At 40.1% G+C, this 12,549-nt stretch overlaps 1 protein-coding gene across 2 annotated transcripts in view; it reads right to left on the minus strand.

The window, feature by feature from the left end:
* COL4A1 (collagen type IV alpha 1 chain) overlaps positions 1 to 12,549 on the minus strand; it is a 120,423-nt gene that overhangs the window by 51,365 nt on the left and 56,509 nt on the right. For both annotated transcript variants that reach the window (XM_053968639.1, XM_053968647.1), the window contains exons 3-8: positions 2,261 to 2,350; positions 2,126 to 2,170; positions 607 to 651; positions 436 to 498; positions 281 to 334; positions 113 to 139 (exon numbers count right to left, since the gene is read on the minus strand). In XM_053968639.1, coding sequence (XP_053824614.1) covers positions 113 to 139; positions 281 to 334; positions 436 to 498; positions 607 to 651; positions 2,126 to 2,170; positions 2,261 to 2,350 — 324 coding nt within the window. The remainder of the gene's footprint in view (positions 1 to 112; positions 140 to 280; positions 335 to 435; positions 499 to 606; positions 652 to 2,125; positions 2,171 to 2,260; positions 2,351 to 12,549) is intronic.

Raw genomic sequence — 12,549 nt, forward strand, 5'->3', positions numbered from 1 at the left:
CACAACTTTCCAGTCCTTAAGTAAAGACTGCTGCTAGTCTTAAAGGGTATAGAGATCACACAAATTCTTATTGTTAGAAGCAGGATATAAATACACTAAGAGTAAAATGTACCTTCATTCCAGGAGGTCCTGGAGGTCCCTGTGAAAAAAACAGACATATTTGTTGTTATTGCTCCTCAATGTTGTATATATTACATCTTAATATCATTTTCTATAGTTATATTTACATTTCAAGAGTCAGCCTTAAAAAAGTGAATGAAGCAGGAAAGAATATACTTACTATACTTCCAGTCAGTCCTGGTAAACCTGGGGGACCTACTGGACCTCTTTCACCCTAAGGGGAACAGACAAATTGATTTTGTTTAGGGAATATATGCTTGAGGGGTGTTTTTATTTCAACACAAAGATGCTGTTCAAAAAATATGTAAATATCACCTTTGTGCCATTACATCCTGGAATGCCAGGTGGACCAGGAGGGCCATCTTGTCCAGGAATGCCCTACATGAAAAGAAAGTAAAGAAATTAGCAATATTAGGAATAATCCAGATCAGATGTCACAACTAAAAGTTTGATGTTCCTTTTAAAAAACATATACTTCATACGTACAGGAAGGCCTGGGTTTCCTGGAAAGCCTGATACTCCTGGGGGGCCCTGCAATTGAGAAAAACACAACTTGAAATGACAAATCCACAAAACAGCAAGGACAAGATGCAGCCCAATTTGCATCTCCAATGCTGACAGCAAAAATTGGTAGCATTTAAACTTCCTTGACAAAATAGCTCTAATCTTCAGAACCTCTTAAATATGTCACCTTAACTGAAAGCAACCTTTTATATTTCTTTAACTTTTTAAGCAGTAGGAACTAGATCAGAGCCTCATGTAGAGGTAAAAGGGAATTCACAGGTGCTCCCTTCTCAGAAACATTGTTCCCCAAATGAAATTTACTGTAGGCATCTCTTCATAGCAGAAGGTAATGTTAACACACCATAAAGATGCTTCTCTGTCTTTAATACTCATCAATTCATTCTTATTATCAAAAATCCTAGCAGGCTGAGATAATTCTTTCTCCTTGAACAGCTTTTTAGTGTAATGAATCAGGCGTTTAAGTTGGCCTTACTTTCATCTATCATCTTACCCATGCAGCATTTCCTAAAATGCATATTATGAAGCAGAAAGGATGTATGGGAATCCTGAGCTCAGACAGTGTATTTGCTTTTTCAAAACTTTACAATTGCTAAAATACTTTTTACTTACTCTGCAGCAAACAAATACATTTGCCATGAGGTGCCAATTTACATTAACACTCAGGACACCCCAGGTCATGGATTGAAATACAAATTTCTTGATCTAGCAGAATACCCTCTCTGTAACACCTCATAAACTGCAGTTAATTCAGTAAATTCTATTTGCTGCAGCAACTGCAGGCAAATGGAGAACAAAACTGAGATGGTACTTTGAGAATCTGTGAGCAAGAGGGTATAACTGAAAATGTATGCATCATTACTGGCCAAGTCATTTGAATCCTCTTTCATCATGACATTAGGAAACAGGAAAATTCTCAGAAAGAGCTTGGCACCTCAAAAAAAACCCAACAGGTATGGCCCTGGCTAATATAATATACTAAAAGAAGTGCCCCATTTAACAGAAATGACAACAGGAAGATCACAGATATTCAGAGTCTCTTCTAGCAAAGTTAAGAAATCTTTGTCCCTGGCTTTAATTTGCTCTGTATCTTTTCACCACATATGTGCTCATGACTGTGTCAGCTTCTCTGCTGGAGTGCTTCAAGGGTAGATGGCAAATATAAAGGAGAATTTTGCAAGAGGAAATAAGGTTGGTTCATTCTGGAGCTGGAAAAAAAAGAGCCTTTTGGTATGTCAGGAAGATATCAGAGGCATAGTAAAACCAGTGCTGTTGACACAGTGATAAGTATCAGGTAACAATGCAAATTAATAAAGGTACTGACTGTCCAATGCAGCAAGAACTTCAAAAGTAAAAGTGAGAATTTTGAAATTATTGTGCAGCTCAAGAGGATGTCATTCACTAAGTCAGAGACTTCAACTTGTACTTGAAGGCAGCCAAACCCAAAGACATCAGAATCGCAAAAAAGTAAGACAGAACTCACTCTTGTTCCCTTTGTTCCTGGCAGTCCTGGTTCTCCAGTATCACCCTGAAAAGTAAAAGAGAAAGCTTTATCTTTTCTTGGGACAACCATTTAGGGAAATATGATTGTTTTGATTACTAAAGCTGAAGTTTTTACCTTAAGCCCTGGTGGCCCAGGGGGACCTTCAGGTCCCTGCATTCCAGGAAACCCAATCACACCCTGTAGTCCCGGCAAGCCTCTTTCTCCCTGTGGAAGGAAAAAAAAACTAATTAGCAACTATACAACTGAAGCTCCTTCTTCAAGTAACTCACATATCCCGTTTCTGCGCTTGAGGAATCTGTTAAGTGGTAAGAAGCTACATGTGACAGTAAAGGGTTCATGGTGGTACTTCAAAGAAGGATTGTTATAAATAAAGAAATATTTATGGTTCAAAAATAGATTGTCAGGGGCTGAGCGTGGCATAACACAAAAGCACTCTTTAAATATTGGTTAAACCTTTTTTTCTGGATAGCACTTTTCATAGCAGATTTATTCTCCTGGTAACAGGAAAGTCACTTTCCCTTTAATAAAACCTACCTGCATTCCTCCAGAAGTGCTGCCAAGTCCCAGTAGAAAATTTAACAGCCCAAATCAGCAACTCAATTTCTGAAAACCACAATTATCACTGTTTGGTCAACTAGTGTATGAACGGTAAATACCACTCTTCTTATACACCACTCACAACAGCAGGTTTTGGAGACCAGGTTTGTCACTTATGCTTGAATTTCGGGGTGGTTCAGAGACAGGGTGCTTCGAAATACAGGATCTTCCTAAGAAGCTGAACACAAAATTGTATTTGTGTATGTGTCATCCTTTTGATCCTATTTTAATGCTGTATGGGACACCTGTGCTGTCCCTCTCCCTACAACTCCAAATTTATTTAAATCAGATAAATCTAGAGATAGAAAACCTATCCACACTCTAGATCAATATTGCAGCTTTTATACATTCAACTATATTTGGACTCCCAGTGAAACCAAGAGGAACACTTTCTGAATAAAGGATGCAAAATCTACACATAGGGAGAGGGGGAAAAACTTATGCATGTCAGTTCCTGGAAATAGCAAATCAAAAGCCACTGGTTCCATGCAGGAAGTAACAGAGTTGTCCTTTCAAGGTCTGCTGTGAAACAAGCAGAAACACTTCATACTGTCAAAAACTTTGGGAATACTGGATGAATAAAAGATTAGTGTGAAACTGTGAAAAGAAGTTTTACACTTTGGAAAACAGCTAAAAACATAGCACTTGCTTAAGAAACTCAAAGCACAGCAATTTTCAAAGGATTGCAAAAAGAAAATAAAATTAACCATGTTCAAAACACATAAAAGGACAATACAGAGACTTAAGGATTTTCAGCAAAACAGTGAGAGATGAAATGGCAACTTGTAATTAAAAACCAACTTAGTACTGGATTTCAGGATGGCAATTAAGAATAAACTTTTCTCCTGTTTGCTGAGGACAAAGATTCCCAGAAATATGCTGGCTACTTAGAGGTCAGCTGAGGACTCAGCACACATGAGAACATCTGAGTCTTGGAGAGCTCATTTGTCCAGGAAGTATAACAGGCATCTTGCAAAGAAAAAGTTATGACATGCAGACAGAGGAAACTGAGTGATAACCAAGAGACATGGTGCTATAGTGTCAGAAGATGAGAGGAATTGGAAGATTTGTGGAGTTACTGGGTTGATGTTGTTTTTTAGTTCCTTGTCCAGGATTTTGTTAAAATGAAGAGACAAGAGGAAAGGGACATTATTGATGGGTATGAAGAGCAGGGCCAAGGAGGGAGAGAGAAAACTGTAACTGAAATTATAAGAGCACAAGAAAGTAAAATCAAAATAACATGCATTTATTTAAAATTCTTGACAGAAAAAAATTATCCTGCTGCTTCTCCTGTCCGTCTTCTCACAAAAATAAATTTTTTCAGTAAAAGAGTACTTTCTGAGGCAAACACCCATTTTTTCCTTGAAGTGCTGAAATGGCATGACCTCTTCTATTTAATTCCCAATATTTTTTATCATGGTTTGAGAAGTCTTTATTTAGTTTGAGCCAAATCTGAAGCAGTGTGCTAGACCAGAAAACAAAGCAAAACAAAGCAAACATCAGAACAGCTGGAGAAATATGTTTCTAGGTCAGCTGTAGAGGTACAAAGTCCAAGTTCTAAAGTAACTAAAATTGTTTTGAAAAATATTTGAAGGAAGAATGCATCATGATGGAGGTCTCTGAATGAATGTTGAAATAATTAACAATCTGAAATACATCTGTAAAGTTAAAGAATTTAACATAAACCCATACTTTGTCTGCTAATTTGCACTACTGTCACAAGCGTACTTCTACAAAATCAGTTGTTACGTCATTCAGACCAGAATTCCACACTGAACCTCCTCTCGTGACCTGCTGCGAGATGGGGTAAGAAAGGAGAAGACACTCAAGTGACATGCAAGAGGGTCTTCCACTGCTGAAGGAATGTACAGCATGTGCAAATGAGAAGAAAACAAGATCATTTTGACAGCCACAGAGAACTATGCCTCATGTGTAACATAGGTGACTCACGTCGGTAATGTGTAACAGGGCTGATACCTTCTGCACTCAGAAGTTCTGCCCCTCAGGATTTCACTACACTTTGAGCCACTGCACCCTGCAACACAGAAAAATAGCCTTGCCTCCATTCTTAAGGAAAGTTAAAACTGAGGTCTACAGATCAGATTTTCACTTGGTCTAAGGCTCCCTTAAACCATTCTGGAACTATGAAAGTGCCTTAACTTGCCTGTAAAGTCCCTTACTAAGGGAATGACTGCCTCAGGTGGCCAAGGGGGTTACCTAAAGTCTTAAAATACATAAAAACTTGCAACTTCTAAGGCAACTATAGTCAATTCTCTTAAGGCTATCTTTAACCTTCCAGGCTGCCCTGCCTGAGGGGTAAAACAGCTGGAGGAGCATAACAAATCACTTTGAGCTAAGATACATTCAGGTTTCCCTGGAAACATTTTTATTTTCCCGACTTAAACTGTTAGGCCAAGAAGAAAAACAACTGGCTATTTGTCCAGAACTTCTGGACACCCAGTCAAGGTACTGGATGTTCCAAGGCCTGGAAAATATAACTCCTGAGCACGTGGAGGTCTGTACCACCCCAAAGCCCGCAGACTCATGATTTCTCTTACTGGAACTGAGCTCATCTTTTTGCAACAGGGAAGTGAGGAAACATAAAAGAGACTGCACATGTTAGAGCTACCAGATCCCTCTCTGCATGCAACCTGCCACCTTGGCTGCTTATTCTAACAGGGAATCATGGACTTACACACTGCAAACACGTCTCCCTGTACTCTGCCTTCCCATTTGATTTTACTGCAAAGTAAGCTCAGGTTAAATAGTCCAAACTAAGGATTGTGTAAGAAGTCCAAATTTCTGTACTTTTAGGCTACACAATTAATGAGATTTAACTCCTCCATGCCACCCATGAGCACTCAGAGAAATTAAGGCAACCAAGACCCAGTAAGAGACCTAGGAATGTCTCCTGAGTTCCAGTCCTTTTCTTCGGTTCAGGTATCAGTCTTCCTCTTTGTTTAACAGCCTTAGAAAACTAATGGTGCCAGCATTTGTAAGGACTAACGAATAAAGCTTTTATTTCAATACTCTTGTTCAAGTTAGTAGAAACTTCCATCATATTTTTTTTTGCATCAGTGATACTACACTAAATTACAGTAAAATTCTATCAGAGTATCTACACTGAAAAGAGAGTACAGAGAGTACAGAGTACACTGTACAAGAGAGTAAATTCCTTAAACTGTAGAGTCATATGACTGAAGGGTATCCTAATGTCACTGAGTAGATCAGACCCCACAGGTCACTGAGGTAACAATAGTTACACTGCTGCTTTCCTACCTGAAGTGGCTTACTTGGAGTTTCAAGATCAGATGAATATATCACTTATTATGCTATACAGAATAGACATAAGCATGTCCTGAAGATGCCTTGACCTTGCAAGGAAACACTTGATTTGCTGCATCCTTCCCCTGCTTGCCTGCCTGTTCCTTTCTTCATTTAATATTCCAGCCAAACAGCCCAAGAGTAAGTGCTTGTGCTACATTTATGCTGCAACTCATTAAGCACATACACTGCATAAATTGGCAAGCACCAGGTTATCACTGCTACCCCACTTATTTTTTTACTCAGCACTGAGATTTCTAGCTGTGATGCATGAAGAGCATGAGACTCCGACTGCAAGGGTTATGTATTGTTCAAGTTCCAATATTCACAGCTGCAAAATCTTGGCAAGTAATATTGAAAGAGCTTCTGCTTCTTACAAATCAATTCATGAGACTCAAAAATTAAAACAGATGTAACCATGTCATCTGTACCTCTGCTGATTCAATGCAAGCTGTCAGAAAGCACAAAGGAGAACACATTACTCAGCTCACAAAAATGAATATTCTGCCACTCAACTGCTGAAATGTGGAGGTGCTACGTAAAAAGACAGCAAGTCCTCAGTCGCCACTGCTCTCATTTAATAAGCAAAATGTCTGTGTTAGCTCAGCTTGTGTGAAATGCCTTTGCATTAGGTAGTTCAAATTAAAATTGAGTGGACTTCTAAACAGCCATGAACTTGTTAAGAGCTTAACTGCATGAGCTGATGTTTTTGTTCTGACACCTACCCTTCCAAATTAGCCATGAAATGCTGTTTGACACATGGAACAACTGCAGATTGCTAAGCAAGGAAGTCCCACAAAGTAAGTCATTTCAGAAGATTCAGCTGTAATATATCAAGGGTTGAGGGGGAGGAAATAATCACCACCCCATTATAAATTATTTCCCTTATTACTTTGCCTAGGGACTGCTGGACTGAGAGGTTTTAGGCTTGAGAGACTGGTAAAATTGATATAAATCAACTGCTTCCCAAAGTGTGGGTTCACAGGGTGTCTGTGTCTGTACAAATATGACGTTCTCAGGCTCTCCAGAGACTCAGGCACATGGTGAATAACAATGTGTAGCCATTTGAAAGATGCTTCATTTCTTAATATCTGCCTCTGCCAGAGATCACCCAGCAGCTGAAACAGCAGGACAGACACGTGTCTGTTCCTCAGCTGAAAAGGCATAAAACTCAGTCTAAGGGAAAGATGTCACAAGGCAACTAAACTGATCTACCCAGCAAAGGTGGCTCTTCTCCTTTTAAAGGGATGGTGCCACCTTAAAGGGATCACACCACATGGTATGATTCCCTCAGCTAGTTCAGCTCACTAAATTTACTCCCTTTTCTTTACTGAGTGAGCTTGGTCTGGCCTCTGTGAGCTGAGGAGCTCACCAGGTGGCCAGGCAGCTGCCAAAGCCCATGTGAGGAGGACACAGCAGGACACAAGGACACAAGGTGGAACGGCAGCAAGAGCAGTTTCTCACACCAGCAAGAGCAGTGGGGTTTGCTGGAGCTCCTCCACCACAGCTCCTCAGCTGTGCCTTTGCTGCAAGGGACACTGAGCTGGGAGCCAACAAATCCTTGGCCTTGCCAGAGGGCTGTCTTCAGACCACTGTCACTGCTGATTCCAACGTGTTATAAACTCAGAACTCTTCCCATAAACACACGTGCTGTCCTGTTCCCAAAAGTTAACATTCATTGAACTGAAATTCTATCAAGGGCATCTCTGGCAAAGAAATGCAACTGTTTCAAGATGAAAACTGACAATGCAGTTCCCAAACAGAGTAAAAAATAGAGCCTGACTGTTAACAGGAAAACCTGTCATTCAAAACAGTCATCACACCTTGATGCTCCAATATGACCTCATAAAATCCACAGCAATGGACAACAGCCTTGCAACATACTACATGGTTTCTACCCAGACTATCCCCAGCCACGTGAGAGGTGAATGCAGGCTCTGTATTTGTTCCTTCAGCTGATAGAACTGGGAGCACTTGGTGAATTGGCTCCAAGGTGTTAGCCCAGTAATTACATCCCACAGCGGGAAAGGCACTGTGGGACCCGAGTAGCACTCTCAAGTCACAGTGTTTCTCTCCACACTCTTCTAAGCATGTGTTAGAGAATTGTAATTGGCTCAGTGTTACTCAGTGTAACATTAGAGAAGACACAGAGAATAGCCAATTCTTTATTAAAAGGGTAATTTTAACCACCAGAGGGAGCACTGGCCCTGAATATATTTCAGGGATAAAATAAACATGCACAATAAATGTCATCTGTTTGTCCTCAGCTGCACTTAGCATTTTCAGTATTTTATTGAAAGTGTGAAGTGGATATCAGTCAAGCAGAATTACTGCTATATGCTTACAGGACATGTGTCCTCAAATGCACTGAGAATGTTTAACATTACAAAATTCCCACTGCACGTTCTTCAGCAGAGTCTATCTGCACCATAGCTATACAATTCTGGAGCCACACAAGTAACAAGTAATTAATTACACAAACATAACTCTGCAGACATGCAAAGAATCTGTGTAGGAGCTCTGTAAAGATCTTGGCTCACCCAGAAGTTTTGGGGCTGGGTTCCTGACAGTATGTGGGATTGAAGAGGGGGTAAGGCAGAGAGAGGGGGGAGAGTCAGCAAAATCTGGATTCCTGTATTGCCAGGAAGCATCTGAAAGAACTCAGTCCCATGAAAACATGAGTGCAGCATTTTTGGCATGACTAGCAGAAGGAGCAGCCATGACAGTTTCACATCACCTGCACAGCTCCACAGTCAGGCTGGCTGAGGCCCTGAACAACTTCAAGCACACCAGGGCTGTTCTATCTTTGCCATGGTGTTCATTCTGCATCTCCTTCTCCCTTTGCTCCCTCCCCAGTGACTTTCACCTGTGGGACTCCTTCAGTGCCATAGCCAAATGAGCTCTCAGCTGCATTTTGAGGGGAGGACACTGGGAAGCACCTATTTATGGTACAAAAGCCAGTGCTGTATCCTTAATTTACAGGAACCTATACAGGTTCATATACCATGGGGCAGGCACCCTGATCACCAAATCTCACTCTGTTTTTTCAATCCCTGAGAGGATTACTTTTCCTACTATGTCCTTTCTAAAGGATCTTGAATTTACAACACTGAGGAATCTCTGCAGCTTGATACAAGATGAGCCCAAACCCCCAGTAGTGTCTCCATTGATGTAAATATTTAATTACAGAGCTTTTCAGGTTTAAGGTTCAGGGATTGAGCCCGGGCCTCTGCCTTCTAAATACTAAAGAATGCTTAGAGCAAAAGCATATTTCTGTGACACCTCATGGCTGCACAGAACATTCCTCAGGAAGCTGCTAAGTGTTTCCCAGGAGTATAAAAATAGAAATAAAAATCTTTGATTATCCTTTCCCCTACATATCAGTATCTATGTGCTTAGCTGGTGCTCAAGTACATGGATATACAGTGTGTGTCAAAGAAATTCAGAAGCTGAATAAGAAGTAAAATGAATGAAGTAAAATTAATATTCAAAAGCCAATCATGGATATAATTTAATTGGTGCCAAGCAATTGGTTCCAACATCATTGGTTCTATCAACATCATACAATTTCAGCTAAACCAACTATAAGTAAGCCTCTCCCTACATAATTTAGAAGTCTTCTTCATGCAACTCCTCTCCTTCCTTGACCCATAGTTATTCCTAATTTTCCAAATGTAGTAGTCAGATTTTTCCAATGCAGCTGCCCAAAGTTCACATTTTAGGACTTCTTGAGCCATGTACACTCTTACCTTAAGCTCTCAATAGTCCTTATATTTGCATGTCTTTGGTTCATGTATGCTTTGTGTGATATTGCATTCCAGCATAAATAAATGTTACAGATCCAGAAGTAGCTGGGATGCTGAGGAGATACATATTTATTCATAGCATGATTGAGGGTATGGTACACAAAGTACAGAAATAGAAAATGAGAGAGAAGAAGACAACTGACAGCAACAAAACTTTATCTTCAGCTGTGGAAGTCTGCCTGCACAGAGTTTGACAGTTCAACACCAAAGTATGTGATTCATTGTCTTTATGTTTAAAATTTTCTTGATTTAAAAAAAAAAAAAAAAAAAAAAAAAAAAAAAAAAAAAAAAAAAAGCCCAACACAATAACACAGCTTATGATGTTTCAGAAGGAAGTCACACAAACCTTTTCACAAAGGTACACATGAGGTTCTCCAATTTTATTTTATTTTTTAAAATCTTTTATTGCACATCGGTCAAGGAGCCTCTTCTCATCAGCTAGAGTCACTCAGGGGAAGACAAGAACCTCAAAGAACCATAAGCGAAGAGGATGTTTGAAGGACAAATGTGTTTGCACTGTAAAAAGAAAAAGGAAGTTCTATCACCTGCATACAGGTTGAATCAAAAGGGTGCTACATTTCCCACCCCTTTTAATCATCTGTTGAACACATTAGGTCTGAGTAACTCTTCCTTTGTTTTATTACACATTGTATTAAATCACTTCCAGTGTTGAAGGTCCAAGAATATAAGGGGTAAAAATGCTCCACACCCTTCCTACTTCATTAATGAAAATTATTTAGCATTTGTTTGCATTTGGCATTGTTTAATGTCTCACATTTAAAGATAAAACAGTGGGGGGGGGGGGGGGGAAGGGTCTTAAACTTCTCTGGGTTTTTAATTTATTTTTGTTCAGATCCTAGACCGGGAATGAAATGTGACGTTACATGCAAGTTTTATTCTCTTGCCAAAGGTTTGTCATGGACATATTTACAGAAAATAATCTCTTCCATAAATAGTAAAAACATGGGCAGCTGGTCCTAGACAGTACGGACTGCAATAAAGTTCTCATAATGAGGTACTCATATCTTGAGGGCATGCGACAGTACTATTTGAGACAGTGCTAGTCTAGCTGCTTTTTCGGGTCAGTTTGGAAATGGCATTTCTAAAGCTTTAAACATTTTGAAAGTTCCACAGGAGTAAAATACCCTTCCACAAAATAGAGGAAATATTCTGGCTTCTGACTTTTAATCATGTAAATATCAGAAGGCAGACATCATTGTGTCAATCAGTGCTTCTTCACTTTATTGTCTCTTAACCAGATCCACTGTAAAACAGACACGACAATATATATTTTTGTAATACCTCCAGGGTGGTTCAGCCTAAGTCAATAAAGTTAACAAAGACGCAATAATTATTAACAATAATGAAAACAAGTATCTTTCTTATAGTGACATTATAGTGGATGTCAGTATCTTTGTCAGTAACTGTCAACCTGAAGTTGGTGTATTGCTCAGCAGGTGGCCTTAAGGTTTTCCTGACCAAAAAAAAAAAAAAAAAAAAAAAGACAAGGACACGTAAAGAGGCGGGTCAGAATAAAGGACACCCGTAATGTCTGACTGCCACCCAGAGGACCCCGCGGGGAAGTGACACAGCCGGGCTCCTGGGACACTGCCAGCCCCAGGGCACAGCCCTGCCCTCGCGCCCCTCTCCTGCGCTTCCTGAATGGAGCCCAGTGACAGCCAGCGGGCAAAGGCAGTTTTGCAATCTAAAGCTTATACTCTGGAGAGTTTCACAAACACTATCTTCCCTCTTTTTTGATGAGGGAAACGGTGTCATTCAGTTCTCCTTCCCCGACACTGACTTCACTGCATTTAATACTAGAACTTCCTACAGAGATCCTTTTACAGGAATTTCATGGGGCTGAATGTGTCCTTGCTGGATTCCCGGCCTCTATTTCCACACTTTCAGACAGAAACGAAGTTTGCGTTGAGGTGTTGCAATCTCATCCTTAACTCACTGTCCCATTAAAGGTGCTGCAATACAGATGGAGGCAGCACTGGCTTCTCCGTTCACTGCTCGCTATACAAGCCTTTGGTATTCCTCCCTTTATTTCACCTAACTACTGACACTGGAGCCAGAGGGCATTTTAGACTGCTTCTCTGTACCAGAGTCCCTCCCCTCCATCACCACCACGTAAAACCATTTCCTTTGCAGTTCTGCATCGTCTTTCAGTCTTTGCTTCGCATTCGAGCAAACCTAACAAAATTAAGGGTTAGCCCCCTCACGGCTTTAAGTATTCTGCTAAATAGCCATGAAATGCTTTCGTTGCATGTGTTTACAGTCAGTGAGAAAAGAGTGAGAGAACACCCCCTTTGATGCTGGTGACTGTGCTCACTCACTCAGCTCAGTACACTGTGCACACTGAACTTTGACACAAGCCTTGGTGAGAATTATTTTTGTTGGCATATCAATACATTTAAAAATGTTCCAGATGAACTTCGGTGGAAGCTGTCACATGCTTTCTTTAAGAGCTACAAAATTTATGAGTACGTTTTGCCATTCTAATCACTCTTAAATATTCTAAGAGATATTGACATGATTTTCCAGGCAGGACTCAAAGTTTCTTTTCCCTTGGCTTTACCTTGATTTTGTGTTTCTTTTGCTGTTAAAGATTATATAAGAGAACACTTTATCTATTACTGAAAGCTAGTCATTATTCTCATCATTTAATTGAAC

The sequence above is a fragment of the Vidua chalybeata genome, chromosome 2, assembly GCF_026979565.1.
Source record: "Vidua chalybeata isolate OUT-0048 chromosome 2, bVidCha1 merged haplotype, whole genome shotgun sequence".
NCBI lineage: Eukaryota > Metazoa > Chordata > Aves > Passeriformes > Viduidae > Vidua > Vidua chalybeata.